Source organism: Halictus rubicundus, chromosome 13 (genome assembly GCF_050948215.1).
Source record: "Halictus rubicundus isolate RS-2024b chromosome 13, iyHalRubi1_principal, whole genome shotgun sequence".
Taxonomy (NCBI): domain Eukaryota; kingdom Metazoa; phylum Arthropoda; class Insecta; order Hymenoptera; family Halictidae; genus Halictus; species Halictus rubicundus.
Window position 1 is genome coordinate 6,032,250 of NC_135161.1, and position 16,504 is coordinate 6,048,753.

Here is a 16,504-nt window from a genome sequence, read left to right on the forward strand (position 1 = left end):
CTTAATGAATGGTAATGCGGATGTTTATGCAATTTCCAATTTTTGTGGACAAATTTTTAGAAAATAGAACGAAATAAAATCCTATTTTTCACGGAAACAGCCTCTGCAGATCCAAAAGAAAGAAAAATCGTACTAAATTTTATCGAATTTATATTATAGCATTTTTTGAAAATTTTCATAAGCCATAAATGTATAAAGATTTGCAGATTTTTCATGGGAACAGCCTCTGCAAATTCAAAACGAAGAAAAATCGTACTAAATTTTATCGAATTTATATTACAGCATTTTTTGAAAATTTTCGTAAGCCATAAATGCATAAAGATTCGCAGTCTAGTAATAATGAGAGGAAGGTGTATCTTTATGCAAAATTTTCCACTTCGATTGTAACAAACTGGAACGAAATAGTAATTGATTTTCTTTAACCCTAGCACCCCCACGGGGGTGGGGGGTGGTCGTCTCCACCGTAGGTTGGAGAACTTTAAATTAGGACTATTTTCCTTGGGGGAAAATTCTCAAAAAATTACTTATTGTAGTCTGTACATTTAAGTTTAATACTCCGAAGTCCCGTTGCTACAGGGAAAATATTACAACTACAAATTATTGTAGCCAATTCAGTAATTTCCTGTGGAAACGTTTCTATAATTTCAGTAATTGTAAAATAGAGAACCGACCATTTTCACCATACTAGGTTTAGTGTTAAATTATTTATTGTCGTTTGTACATTTAAGTTTAATACTCCGAAGTCCCGTTGCTATAGGAAAAAAATCACAAGTACAAATTATTGTAGCCAATTCAGTAATTTCTTATGGAAACGTTTCTATAATTTCAGTAATTGTAAAATAGAGAACCGACCATTTTGACCATTCTAGGTTTAGTGTTAATCGTTTATGGAATGCTGTGTCAATTCTAGTATCCGAGACGTAATTACGAACAGCATAAGAAGCACTGTTTCGGGACGTCCCTGTGCGTCAAGGGGTTAGGGGAACGTAGTTTGCTGCGGAGGGGAAAGAAATAAAGGATTCCACGGTATCCAGAAACAGAAAACGAGTGAATTTTCAGCCAGCCACCGCAACGCGCGATGGTTAAATATTAATGTCCGCCTTACCACTTCCCTGCTGATCCTATTTGATCCCAGTCTCAATTCCCGCAGAGTAGAATTCTGCGATGCTTCCCAGCGAGTGCGAGTTATATTCTTGTAAACCACTGGGGATTGTGCTTTCGGGCCGTAGATTTCTGCGATAGTATTTTTTCCCTAATAACTTTGTGCCACATTGCTAACATAGAATAGCTGGCTACCTACCGATCGCAGTTCCTAATCTCGTTGACAACGTTTCGGCGAGCAAAGTATAGTGCAGCGTTAAAATAGGGTAATTCCGGGAGACACGAACCAAATTTTGTTTACTGTTTAATAAATATTTTACTGAGAATAATTGAAAAAATAGGCAGGCACAGTTCAACTGTTTATTTCAATCTGTTTAAGAAAATATAACGTGAAATGAGTAAAACTTTTATATTAATATATCTAGTATAACTGAAGAAATAGGCAGGCATAGTTCAATTGTTTATTGCAATCTCTTTAGGAAGATATAACGTGAAATGAATAAAACATTTATATTAATATATCTTAACATGTTGACTGCCACGTATCATTCCCAGAGAATCTTACAAAATCGGAGTAATTTAATTAATGAAAGCGAAGTTAGAAATTTTAAATGTATTATAGGGGATGTTGTTTTAACCCTTTTGAATTATAAAGTTAATAAAATTCATATTATATCATCTTCTCCCTACTTGCATTCTTTTTTTTTCTATACCACGTATTACACAAAGGAGAATACATATACATGTTTCACGGAGCCATTTCAGGCATTCTAAAAAAGAAATCCAATCTACTTTAGATGGAGTTGAATAATAATCTTCTGAATATATTCAGTACAATAATTATTAGAATCTACTAGGCAATCGTTTTTTGTAAAAAATGGAACATCGCCTTTTTAATTACCTAATTACAGAGCAATAAATATAAATTAGTTAATATTAATGAATTAAAGTGTAACATGTTAACAATTAGCGCGGCAAAGGAAAAGTCTCAGGTTTAATTTATCGCTTTTTAATTATTTAAAACAAAAGGTGCCTCATTTTTTATGAAAACGACTGCCTAGTACACTCACATAGAAATTAAAATAAAATCCCTTCCCTAAATCCCTTCCTACACTGAGGGAGAGACGCACCTATACAAAAACAAGAACCAGTACAAAAAATTTTGTCAAAACACGATGACAATATTAAAAGAGGAACCATTGTCACTATTTAACACTGGTCAAAATTACGGGTTCTAATATTTTTAATTTACAATTGTTAAGATTCCAACGATGCATACATGAGAAATTATTTAGCAAATCTATTTCTTTGGGTATACATTATTGCAAAAATATTGCTAAAAATGTGGATAGCAGGTTCTTGTTATTTCTACACAGTAATGCAAAATAGTCACTTTTAGTGCTGCGTAAACCTAGTGTTAAGGCGATACTGATAAATAAAACTATACCATAAGAAGGTAATAACATTTGTACTGACCACTTACGAAAATATTTCATCAGAAGTTTCGAGCACTAACAGGTGTTCATACTTCTGTTACACGTAAATAATACAACACGCGTGTTCTTCGTTTCAAGATTATTTACAAATGTTAACCCTTTGCACCCGAAGCTATTTTAACTCCAAAACTAAACATTTCTTCCTACCTAGAATATATCCCTTCTATATACTTGTTGTCACGTTATACATACGAAAATCGCACAAATTTACTCGTACAATAATGAAATGTTTAGTGATTCATTAAATACAAACAAATTGAATAATGTAATAAAAATATTTTGAATAACGACACAGCAATTTCTAGTGGCGCCTTACAGTCACCGTTCGAGTGCTAATTGTTAAAATGTTATAAATGATAACAGTTGAGAATCGTCCAGTATTTCCACAATAAAAACTGGTGCGTCCCACCGTATGGTGCGTCTCTCCCGGAATTACCCTACACCGTACAACTTACGTTCCCTCTCTTTCCAAAACTCCCACGTAAGTGTGCACTCGATGCGTTCGCGGTGTCAGCGAGTACAAGTGGAGCAGTGCAATTGGAGATTGCGCGGAACAAATCATAGGTGTCCGTTGCCGGTAATGATGGGACACGCGGTTACCCCGCGGAACTTGACCGACGCAGGAGAGACAAGGAAGCATCGCGGACAGATCACTAGAGGGGAGGGGAGGGGAGAGGAGTCGCAGGGTGGCCGGGACTGATGGAAACACGAAGAAATAATAAGACGAGGATAAATAGGGAGAAGAGTGTCGTATATCTGGGGCTGTCGGTGCCGGGGAAGCCGCGCCAGGAACATTTCCGATTCAGAAGCGTGTCGTGTCCCGGTTCCGCGCGAAATAGGATATCTATCTCGCGACGTGAAGCATCGCGGCGCGGCGCCTCGCTCTAGAATGCATCTCACGGACACACGCCGCTCGAAAATTTTCCTCCCGTCGCTGGTGGCGCCGGGAAATCGATAAATCCGATTTTCCTTCCATCCTCCCACGCTCACCTCTCCCTCTTTCTCTCTCTCTCTCTCTCTCTGTCTCTCTGGCGACCGTTTCACGAAAGAGTTGAATCGGTGTGTGCACGCCGGCCGCAATTACTTTGCCCCCTTTCAGCAGAAATAACCGCGGAAGCCTGTCCCGTGATTCGAGGCTGGTCATAATAATAGCCCCGCGGGTTAACCCCTTTGTGGAGCCGGCCGCTGGGAGCCGCGGGAACCGCCGGTGCATTCCTCCCCGTCTGCGAGCCGCAATGCTGCGAGAGAGAGAGAGAGAGAGAGAGAGAGAGAGAGAGAGCTTCGACGCGATAAAAATGCACGGCAGGAATCGCGCGGAACGATCGTCGCGCCATCATTATTCCGCTTATCGCGCCCATCGATAATACACCCGACAATGTTCTTACATTAGGGGTACCAATAAGCAATCAATTATTCGCAAAGAATTTGTTTGCCTTTAGTTCTGTACCGATCGTTGAAGAGGAAACACGTATTCTTTCACAGTTTTCGGTAAAGCAGCCTGTGCTCAAAATATTCCAAAAAGTATAATTTTCTTTTACAACCCTGTAATAAAATGGCGGCGTCCGTACCTTCCGAGGATCATATTCGTCATTCCATACTTTTTCATGCGGGATTTAATGCAACGGTGACAACAAAGAAAATTTGCGATGTTTGTGGAGGTTTCGAAACTTTCGAAATTATTATGAATATCGTTACAAATTCCCGTATTCTCGGACGCTCGGTATAACACGATACCTGTCTCATGGTCTGCTGTGTTGGAAGTGGAAAATGATCTGAAATCACAATATTTAGAACGCAAAGAAGACCTGTTATTATTTTGGCGTGAAAATTCATCGAGGTCCCTCATTTTATCAAAAATTGCACGTGACTATCTTTGTATAATGGCCGCTCCTGTACCTTCAGAATGTTTTTTCAAAAGCAGGAAATATCATCGATAAAAAAAGAAATAGGATAAAACCAAGTATTGTAAATGAAATATTACTCTTAAATAGTTACGAATTTAATAAAAGAAAGTACTTTATTCCCCTGATTATGCAGTTCTGATTTCCAAGATTCGAGTACTACTTGTGAAAGATTCGATTCCTTTCAACATCGAAGTACTTATAAGTATCTTTTCGAAACTTGTAAGTACTCATTCCGAGGTTCGATAACTGTTTGTATACAATGAATACTTTTCAAGTATAATCATTGAAACATTTATTGCTTTTAAGTAATAATCGAAACCCACGAAATGAAACTTGGTTATTGAACTTGACTCGGATTCGTGAGTACATATTGAACTTGATCATATCCCTACCCATAAGTAATCGTTGAAGAGGAAACACGTATTCTTTCACAGTTTTCGGTAAAGCAGCCTGTTCTCAAAATATTCCAAAAAGTATAATTTTCTTTTACAAGCCTGTAATAAAATGGCGGCGTCCGTACCTTCCGAGGATCATATTCGTCATTGCATACTTTTTCATGCGGGATTTAATGCAACGGTGACAACAAAGAAAATTTGCGATGTTTATGGAGATGTATTGAAGGTCAACAAGTGTCAACGTTGGTTCGGAAGGTTTGCTGCTGGTGATTATGGTCTCTCTGACAGGCCTCGAAGTGGACGATCAGTTGAATTTGGTAATGACAGCCTAAAATCTCTAGTGGAAGCTGATCCAAAATTAAGTATACAAGAATTATCGAGAAGCCTTGGGTCCACATGGTCAACTATACAAAGGCACCTACACGAAATGGGAAAGGCATATAGGCAAGGAATACGTGCACCGCATCAATTATCTGAGACTAACGAGAATATTCGTCGATCAATTTACACTTCATTGCTGTACAGATTTCGTAGAGATCCATTTCTTAGCAGAATCGTTACCGGAGATGAAAAATGGATTCTTTATGACAACATAAAGCGTTCCAAGCAATGGCTGTCTGCAAATCAAACCGCAATAGCAACCCCTAAACCCAGCTTATCACTCGGAAAGGTGTTACTGTGCATTTGGCGGGACTGTCGTGGCATAATTCACTTTGAGTTGTTGAAACCTGGAGAAACAGTTACTGCTCAGTTGTATTGTCAGCAATTACAACGGCTGTGTTCAGAACTATTGAAAAAGAGGGCATCTTTAGTCCACAAAAAAGGTGTAATAGTACAAATTGACAGTGCCCGGCCACATACAGCGAAACTCACTCAGGAAAAAATCAAAGAATTGCAATGTTGCAAATCTCTGGAGCATTATTTAAGAAATAAAACATTCTGTAGAAGATGTAAGGAGGCACTTTGAGTCATATTTTGCTTCACAAACCCTGGATTTCTTTAAGAGGGGGATAGAAAATTTACAGGAAAGATGGCAAAACTGTCCTTGATAATGATGGATATTATATAATAAATTAAGAAATAAAAACCTGAATTTACTACAAAGTTTGTTTTAGATTTCGAAATAAGGTGGAGTGGGGTAAAACCGACTCAGATATTGTAAAGTTTACTTTAAACTGACGTATTTTCTATCTATTCCACTCAAAACCTAATAATCTTAGTGTTTTTATTTAGCGCATGGTTTATTCTTTAAGTTGCATTAATTTGGATTGAAAATATCTTCTGAAACATATGATTTTCTTAATAAATTAAAAACAGTGCTGCTAGGGCGGACTTCCCCGGAACTGGGGCAAAACTGCACCTACCTGTTTAAAAATTATTGAATCTTATTTCCTTATATTATGGGGCAAAAGTGGAATTATTATTAGTAATAAAATAAAATAAAAATAAAAATTCAAATTTTTATACAATCATCGTCAAGACATCTCTCACATTCATATTGTTTTTTTCTTAATCCTTTGTTGCAGTTTCCACAAAACCAGTTAATGCAATTAGTGCACTGGATCCACGCTTTTTTGTCGAATAAACGACAAACACGTATATTCGAATAAATAAGGGCCTACTGCGGATTTGCCCCGTGTACGGATTTATTCCACTGCACCTTAATTGATTACTTATAGGTCCCCCTAATAAATCCCAATCAGCCGAATCCATTTCGCAGGTCTTTGTCCCCTTTAGCTCCGCGGAAATTTCATTTTGTAACCGCAAATTCTCAAAGTTCCCACTTTGAGACTTTTCCTGCTTGACTCGCGAAAGCTGTGCGAGTGATTCTTATTTAGAAGGATTCCGTAGACTCTGTGAACACTTTCTGAAAATGAACGGCGCAGGGTGCAGAATCTGAGTGGGCCACTCGAAAGAGCGTGCCACTCCGTCTCCAGGGAGCCGTCGAGAAAAGTTGAGGAGCAGACTTCGTTTTCGAGAATAAAATTGGAAAGAGGGCTCGGTGTATACGTGCGACTCTACCTTACTCAATTTTTGTTTCGAACGAGGCAAGCGCACAGAGGAATATAGCGAAAATTTCTTTGGAATCGTTCAATTAAATATTCGAACGTCCGGTACACGTCGGAGCCGCGACGAAAGCACAATTCCCCGATCAAACGGTTCATGAATTCGATTCAAACGGCCCGGAAAAGTTGCGCACCCGCGTTATCAATTTCGTGCCTTCTTTGAACTCCGCAACAGTCGAGCGATGATCCAATTTTGTCGCAGAATTCACCGGGACAAAGTTAAAAATCCGCTCATGCTTCACGGGAACACGCGATAGCGTTTTGTGCCGTCGCTTGTTTGCGCGATCGTGAAAACAGCCGTGGAAAAAAAAAGGGTGGAGAGACAGAAAGGGAGGGAGATAGAGACCCCCAGTGGAAACAAAGAGAATCGACGGGCGCCGACACCGGGGCAAAAGTAAAACGATGCAATTGTCATCGTAGAAATAACGAAACGAGCGCGCACAATTCCATCAATCCTTTGTGCGCCGTTTCCGCCCTCAGGACTGATCTAACCGCGCGTAATTTACGAGAGATTCGCGTCCCTGTCGAGCTCCTTCTGCGATTAATCGAATCCCAGCTACGGGAAGTCCGAAATTCTTCTGACGAGACCTCGAAATTCACTGAATTCGCCATTTTTCAAATTTTAGGGACCTCGCAATGCTCCGAGTCACCAGTTTCCCTGGATTTCCCGAGGTCCTGAAAGTCCTCCGATTTTTTAAGGTCCCACATTTCCCAGAATTTCCTTGGGTCCTAAAATCCCTATCATTTTCTAAAGCCCCATATCTCCCACAATTTTCCAAGGCTCTAAATACCCTGCGATTTCTCAAGGCTCTGAATCTCACAGGATTCCACAAGATCCTAAATTTTCCAGGATTTCCAGGGCACTAAACATTCCAAGATTCCCTAAGGCACTAAATTTCCCATGATTTTCCAAGGTCCTAAATTTCCCTCCATTTTCCATGGCTCTAAATACCCTGCAATTATTTAAGTCACCCAACTTGACAGGATTCCGTAAGGTCCTAAATCTTCCAAGGTTTCCTAAGGCACTAAATTTCCCATGATTTTCTAAGGTCCTAAATTCCCCTGAATTCTCCACGGTTCTGAATACCCCACGATTTCTCAGGATTCTGAGTTCCGACGATTCCCGGAGTTCCCAAATTTCCCACGATTTTCCTCAAGGTCCTAAATTTCCCACGATTTTCCCTTCGGTTTCCGCGGAAGCGAAATCTTTCGTAATTGAGAATACATTTGACCGTCGTCGCATCGTAGCGATATATTCGCGGTCGGCGAGCAGCTCGATTCGCGTCTTTTTTGGCGCGCGAGAGTGGATTTATCGATGAGCCAAAAAAACGAGAACAGATCATAAATCCAACGGAAAAGGTAATAGGTACGGGCTCTGTCATTTGCGCGGAGAAACCCTATGAAAAGTGTATTTATCGTGTTCTCTCGTCGCAATTCCGGACAATACGTTTCGCGGCGTTTAATGTACACGCACACCGACAACGTTGCACCATGGCGCACGGCACGGCCAATTCCATAAATATTCTGCGAGGGGCCCCGTGCAGCTCGCAGCTCGCCAGCGCTGCTCACTGTTATCCATAAATAAATTCCCCTCGTTCCGTTGATCCTGGCTAATTAATCGTCGGCTTCTGTTCTAACGCGATCCCGGCTCGATACATATTTCCAACTGAGTAATTAGGTACCTTCATTTCCTCGGGAACCTGTCGCGTTGTGCAACAACGCCGGGGCGCGGCCATAAACTTTCAAATTTTCTGTCGGCCCTCGGGATTCAATTAAACGCCGCCGATCGAGCCGGGTGCGCTGGTTGGATCCACGCCGCTGCCGTGCCCCGTCCGGAGAGAAATTCCGGACACGTTTCAGCGAAATCGCGGTCTCCGCTTCGCTCGCGCAGAAAACTACATTTATTTCAAGCCGATTTATTTATCGCTCGAGGAGGGAACGTTCTTATTCGCGAAGGACGCCGACGACTCTATAAAACTCGGAGTACCTTCAGGACAATGTGGACTCGGAGAATTCGAATGACTCGAGGGAACTCTTAGAAAGCGAGGAACCTCTGAGAACTCGAGGGGATTCTGGATATTTAAGGGAACTCTAAGAACTTAGGGAAAATTGGAGGGAACCGAAGGGAACTCTAAGAACTCGAGGCAATTTGTAACACTCGAGAGAACTCGAAGGAATTCTAAGAACGCAAGGCAATTCAAGGACAATTCGTAGGGTTCGAGGCAATTCGTAGGGTTCGAGGTAATTCATAGGGCTCAAGGCAATTCGTAAAGCACAAGGCAATTCATACAACTCGAGGGAGTTTGAAAGAATCGAGGCAATTCGTAAGATTTAAGGCAATTCGAAGGAGTCGAGGCAATTCGTAGGGCTCAATGGCAATTCTTAGGGATCTAGCGTAATTCTTAGGGCTCAAGTGCAATTCGTAGGGCTCAAGTGCAATTCGTACAAAGAAATGGGCTCAAAGAAATTCATAGGACTCGAGGGAATTCGAAGGAATCGAGGCAATTCATAGGACTCGAGGCAATTCGTAGGGTTCAAGGGCAATTCTTAGGGATCTAGCGTAATTCTTAGGGCTCAAGTGCAATTCGTAGGGCTCAATGGCAATTCTTAGGGATCTAGCGTAATTCTTAGGGCTCAAGTGCAATTCGTAGGGCTCAAGTGCAATTCGTACAAAGAAATGGGCTCAAAGAAATTCATAGGACTCGAGGGAATTCGAAGGAATCGAGGCAATTCATAGGACTCGAGGCAATTCGTAGGGTTCAAGGGCAATTCTTAGGGATCTAGCGTAATTCTTAGGGCTCAAGTGCAATTCGTAGGGCTCAAGGGCAATTCTTAGGGATCTAGGGTAATTCTTAGGGCTCAAGTGCAATTCGTAGGGCTCAAGTGCAATTCGTACAAAGAAATGGGCTCAAAGAAATTCATAGGACTCGAGGGAATTCGAAGGAATCGAGGCAATTCATAGGACTCGAGGCAATTCGTAGGGTTGAAGGGCAATTCGATGGGCTCAAGAGCAATTCGTAAGGCTCAGGACCAATTCCATGGCCTCAAGAGCAATTCGTAGGGCTCAAGGGCAATTCGATGGGTTAAAGGGCAATTCATAGGGCTTTAGGGTAATTTGTAGGGCTCAAGTGCCATTCGTAGAGCATAAGGCAATTTATAGGACTCGAGGCAATTCGAAGGGCTCAAGGGAAATTCGTAGGTCTCAAGGGCAATTTGTAGGACTGAAGGCAATTCGTAGGGTTTAAGGGCAATTCGTAAGGCTCAAGACAATTTGTAGATATGAGGGCAATTTGCAGGAGTGAAGGCAATTCGTAGGACTCGAGACAATTCGTAGGGTTCAAAGGTAATTCGTAGGACTCGAGGGCAATTCCTAGGGCTCAAGGGTAATCCGTAAGACTCTAGGGCAATTCCTAGGGCTCAAGGGCAATTCGTAGGGCTCAAGGCAATTCATAGGACACGAGGCAATTAGATGGAATCGAGGCAATTCGTAGGGCTCAAGGGCAATTCGATGGGTTAAAGGGCAATTCATAGGGCTCTAGGGTAATTCGTAGGGCTTAAGGGAAATTCGTAAGCCTCAAGGGCAATTCGTAGGGCTTACGGGAACTCGGGGAACTCGAAGGATTATAAAACCAAAGGATCTAAGGACTCACAGTACTCTAAAACCGCACATACTCGAACAACCTTAAGGGCTCCAAGACTGTACTCATACCCAATGCGCTCAAAGGACTCGGAAAGTTCCGAGAACTCGAGAGACTAAAGATTCTAAAGCCCGAAAACAAAATTCTGCCTGCTAGAGAGAGACTCGGAAAGCTCGAAGGACTCGGCGAATCCGAAGGAAAGCGAGGGCTCGATCGACTCGGGGCACTGCATTGTCTCCGAGGAGTCTGGAAGCTCGGAAAGTGCAGCGGATTCGAAAGTTTCCGATCGAAGAAAGAAGTCCGAAGCGATCGGGAAGGCTCCGCCGTTGTTTCGCGTTACAAGTCGCCGCGCGCCGGCGAAAAGCTTTCCCAATGAAACGACGCGGCACGGCGGCGTGAAGCGAGCATAATTCGCGAGCGTCGACCTTATCGATTTCCCACGGCAGAAGGTTTCCCTTTTTCCCTTGTCCTCCCCCGCGACCCCTCTGTGTCCGCCTTCCCGATTTCAGCCGTCGTCGACGGGTTTTCCCCGCTTCCTAACGACGCGCGCAATGTTTGCGGATTTTCCGGGATATTTAACCGGCCCGCGAAAAATATCGAAACTCGCGGCTGTACGATCACGGAGGAAAACGTTTCCGCTTCCTTGGACGAGTTCTGCAAAATGATTTCTTCCTAATTTTGAATTTGGCATCTGCACGATACACGTTTACAGTGATTTCTCTATATATGTCACCAAGGCCTCGACGATAAACGTCACGGAATTATCCCCACTACCGTGGGGTATGCCCGTGAGGGGTCACGAAGGATGAAAGGCCTCGGAGAGGCCATCGTATGTCCCCTGCACGATCTATGTCGCTGACAAGACCCGTGTTGTTGACATATATCGAGAATTCGCTGTATTTATTAAAACGTTCGCTACCTCATCGTCACTGATACGAAATGTTCACAATTTCGTAGATTAGGATAAGGGACCCAATAACAGTGGGGGTACCAATTACTGTGCCCATATTAATTATACTTTAAAGCAGAATGAATATTAAAAAAAGAGATATATTACATTTACGGGGTGTGGCCGGATGGGTGGTACAACCGGGCAGGGGATGATTCTACATATAAAATTGAGTCGAAAAAAAGGAATAACATTTTTTCGTTTGACGCCTGGTTTTCGAGAAAATCGAGTTTAAAGATCCTCTCGGTTTCGCGTGCTTTAGTATATGCAGGAAGTAGAATTGGTTGGCCATGGTCAGACGCGCCAGACGAATCCTAGCTGATAACATGCGTATTTGCTGCATTTTCAAAATCGGTTTTCTCGAAAACGAAGCGTCGAACGAAAAATTGTTATTCGTTTTTTCCGACTTATTTTTACATATAGAATCATCCCCTGCCCGGTTATACCACCCGTCCGGCCACCCTGTATATTAACTGATTTGAATGAAAAAAATGTAATGAGATACCCATTATGCTTTAACACCTTGAACGGTCAACTAGAAACCCCAAAAATTCCATAAAATCAAAGTAAGTTATTTAATGAAATAAAAATTGCAAAAAATTAAATGTATGATACTGAGTAATCCTCCAACTTTCTTGCATGTTACAGATCCTAATCAAGTTTAGTACAATGAATATATCAACGTAAAAATTCATTTTAAAACCTGCACAAATAATTCCGTCACCCAAATATGGGTGACGCGGCGCCGAACGTGTTAAGAATAAGTATAATTAATATAGGCGCAGTAATTGGTACCACCACAGTAATTGGGTCCCTTACCCTAACTCAACATAGTAAAATTCATTTTATACACTTTTTCGCGTCGTCTAAAATCATAGTACAAGGCACACGATGTTCAGAGAATATTCTGTGACGTTCTGCTGGTAAATTATTATTAGACTTATACTAGATTATTACTAGACGGATGTTTATGCAATTTTCAATTTCTGTAGGAAAATTTTAGGAAAGTGGAAACAAATGAAATCGAATCTTTAGTGGTAGTAGCCTCTGTAGACCTGGAATAAGTAAAAACCGTTCTAAATTCTGCGGAATGTTATATTATAACATATTTTGAAAATTTTCAGAACTCATAAATGCATAAAGATCCGCAGTCTAATTATTACAGTATTTCACGAAGGAGGTACGTGTCGCATTGAATAAAATATTCGAACACGTTGATTGATCATTTTCTGCATGAGTTTGTATTTCGGCTTCATTGTGGAGAGAGGTTGCGGATCTTTTTACGAGCCTGGAGACACGCGGCTTAATTAATCAATTTTTTCGAGGGAATTCGCTGTATCCCGCGGCTCGGGAAGTTCATGAGAAAGAAGTTTCGCCGGTGTATGCAAACCGTAGCCCGTGGCGACGAGATGGAGAGAGAGAGAGAGAGAGAGAGAGAGAGAGAGAGAGAGAGAAGAGAGAGGAAAAGCTGCGTATCCTCTAGCCAACCGATTAACATAATACCGTATAATTTGCGCGGCAAAGGTTCCAACGGACTTGCGGCCGAGGTAAGTTTAATCCTCCCCAGGCCGTCGCCCTTTTTTTCCTTAGAATTTGCAACTGGACGAGAGCCGGGGCTAACCGCGAATAATTCTCCTTTCTGTTTTCCGTTCGCTCTTTTATTTTCTCTTTCTCTCTCCCTCTCTCTCTTTTTCCTCTCCTCCGTTCCGCGGCGTTCTCTGTTTCATGTAATTGCCCGGTTCAAGCGAAACCGATATTTTCCAACGAGCCAGGAGACCGTCGTCGATTAATTGATACCGCGATTATTAAATTACGCCGAGGTTTTCCAGTCGAAACTGAAATTCGACGGGGATATTAAATCCGCTCTCGGAAATTGGACATCATACGATCCCATTTCTTTTTCAGCTTTTTTCATTTCGCTTCCGCCCACGCCGTCGACAAATATATTCTTTTTTTTTACCAGCTGCCAACGGGAATAATGAAAAACGACTCGCACTGCGCGAGCCCGCGCGAATGATAAATATTTGTCGTAGCTTGTGCACGATTTCTTGTCGCGATCGACGATCCACCGAGTTGTAATTGTACAGGGCGATTCGAATTTGATGCTGGAATTCTCCGATATCCAGAAAAAGCAAAATACAGTGTTTACTCGATATATGTCACAAATTCGTAGTCGATAAGAGTCCCAGAACTATCCACACCCCGTGAGGGGCCATGAACCGAGGCCTCTAGAGCTTAACTGTCCTTTTCAAAGAATAGTATCTCCTGCTCGATATATGTCCCTGGCTAGACCCGTGTTTTGGACATGTATCGAGTAAACGCTGTAGTTCCATGAAAGATTTCGGAAAGTCTGCTGCTTGGAATAATGAAGTTCAGAACTCGTTTGAGGATCTAGATCTAGACGGTGTCCGCAACAAGTAGAATCGGTAGATTATGATCGGACGAATCCACGAATTCGATTTTCACGACAAAAGGAAACCTAGGACATATTTTATTCCAGGAAAGCCGAGTGTTTTGACTGTTTTAACAATAGAGGCATTCGTCCGTGTCTATTAACCCATTTGTATCATAAGGAAATATGAAAAGAAGACCTTTATCACCAAACTTTTCTAAAATTATATTTAAGTACAAAAATGACTACAAATAAAAGAACTTCGTATTTCAGCATTATAAGAAAAAATAAATTGAGCGTTTATTTTATTAAAAAATAAAAATACGCTCCGGTGATAGTGACCAGGAAAATTGAGCGTATATACAGGCTGAGGAACAGATTATTTTGTTTACATTTTGAATTGACTCGGTTCGATTGCTTTAATAATAAAGAAAATATCCAATTACGTAGCATTCACAGTGAATTTATATTCTTCCTCTTGGTTAACGTTTATGACCTTGAATGACCTTGAATGACTATATCGTTGAAATTGTCTCGAGAAGGGCAACAATCGTAGGAGTTAAAAAGTGGTTGCATTAAAAAAAAACGGAGATGACCTTCATATCTCCTTGACGCCTCCACCTATCAAAAAACTAGTAACATCGGATAATCAGCCCCTCGATACCAAAATAATTTTGGCCTGATGCGTTTTTTCCTATCACCAATAGCAACCAAATTATTCAGGTGGCCGGTTTTAAGTGCCTCACCCTGTATACGCTAACGAAGCAAATGGGTTCATGTATTTTCAATTTGCAAACTTACAGTCTCTCCGGACCGTGAAAGCATGATCAACGCGACGATAAAACGAAACATTTTTTATTCAAGCACTTACTGTTCGGATCATGTATCCATCTCTTCTTGTCGCCCGCTTTCATCATTCGCGTGTCATCCTGCAACAGAAACACGATAATTCCGATTAATTCCAGAACGATGCTCCCTCTGCGAAAATATCATCGTTTCAAAATTGCACATATACAGGACAAAAGTGTTTATACACCCTTCAAAAAGGTGAAACTTCGATAAATGTCACATAAAAAATTCGGTCGTATGCCGGTGAATTTTGTGTCGATAGACACTTGTGGATTTAGGGCGAGGGACCCAATTACTGTGGGGGTACCAATTACCGTGCCTATATTAATTATACTTATTTTTAAAGCGCAATGAATATTTAAAAAGAGATGTTAAATTTTTTTATTAAAATCAGTATATATGTCAAATACAGTGATTTCTCTGTATATGTCGCCAAGGCCTAGACGATGAACGTCGCGGAATTATCCCCACGACCGCGGGATATACCTCGTGAGGGGCCACAAAGCTCGTAAAATAATAGAATGTAAAAATAACACGGCTCGGGTATGTCTCCTGGACGATCTATGTCGTGTTGTTGACATATATCGAGAAATCACTGTACTATCGAGAGCAACTCGCGCGAGTTTTACTACTGTGTCCAAAAAACAAGGTGTATTTTCTTATAAAATGAAAAATCATTATTTATTCTTTCAAATCGATTTCATCCCCTCCAAAGTAATCCCTATTCGACATAATGCACTTATGCCAACCAACGCTTTTGGAGTGTAAGAAGTGTACCGAGGAGTATAAGGTCGTGTGGATCAAAGAATATTATCTCCTGGCCGATATATGTCCGTGGCAAGATCCGAGTTGTTGACATATATCGAGAATTCACTGTGTCTGCTTTTCCATATTCATTGTGCTTCAGAAATGAGTATTATTAATACAGGCACAGTAATTGGTACCCCCACAGTAATTGGGTCCCTTACCCTAGCAGAGAAAATTTGCGAATTGGCAGGAGTTTCAGAGAAAATTGACATGGTTGATCAACGAAAGAGGGGGGCGGGGCGACATTAAAAAATTTCGGAAAAGGCCTCGCGAAATTGACTCGCCAACCTCGACGGATCGCCGGCATTTATCAGGTAACTCGCTAACTTTCTGATCGATCCGCTGACAACGGTTTGCCAACGTGCAAGTCGGTCGAATCTCCTCGGTTATATCAGCGCGGCAGATTTTCGCCGGTCCCTCCGCCCCGTCGCTATTTTCGATATTATCCTCGAATTGTTGCGAACTGGCACGTGAACTATCACGCGAGCACACCCCCGTTTCACCCTCGCCAACCGGCAATCACGTCCTCGGCCTGAACTTTCGCAAACGACGCGCCCGAGCCCTTTGCTCTTTTTCGCGAACGGGAACCAACCCTGAATTTTCTTGGTCACGATGAGCGATCGTTCGTTTTGCTAATCACTGTACTCGCTACCCTACCCCCTCCACCAAACTATGCTCAGATTGCTATGCAATCGTGAACACACCTGTGAACTATTTTTGATCCTTACTGGTCTATTTTTTGAGATTCCATGGTTTCAATCGAACACTGATATACCATGTATAATCAACTCACATATAGACACGATTCTCTTAGGGTGCGTGTCCATTTGAGAGTAAAACTGTCGCGGGTTATTCTCGTGTTTTATTTTGCACGAAGGGAATAGCGCTCTCCGATAGCACTCTGAAT

General features: G+C 41.7%; 1 protein-coding gene across 1 annotated transcript in view; it reads right to left on the minus strand.

Annotated features, from left to right (window-relative positions):
- Cow (Proteoglycan Cow) overlaps positions 1–16,504 on the minus strand; it is a 286,815-nt gene that overhangs the window by 95,337 nt on the left and 174,974 nt on the right. Inside the window, exon 2 of the mRNA XM_076799378.1 lies at positions 14,813–14,870. Coding sequence (XP_076655493.1) covers positions 14,813–14,870 — 58 coding nt within the window. The remainder of the gene's footprint in view (positions 1–14,812; positions 14,871–16,504) is intronic.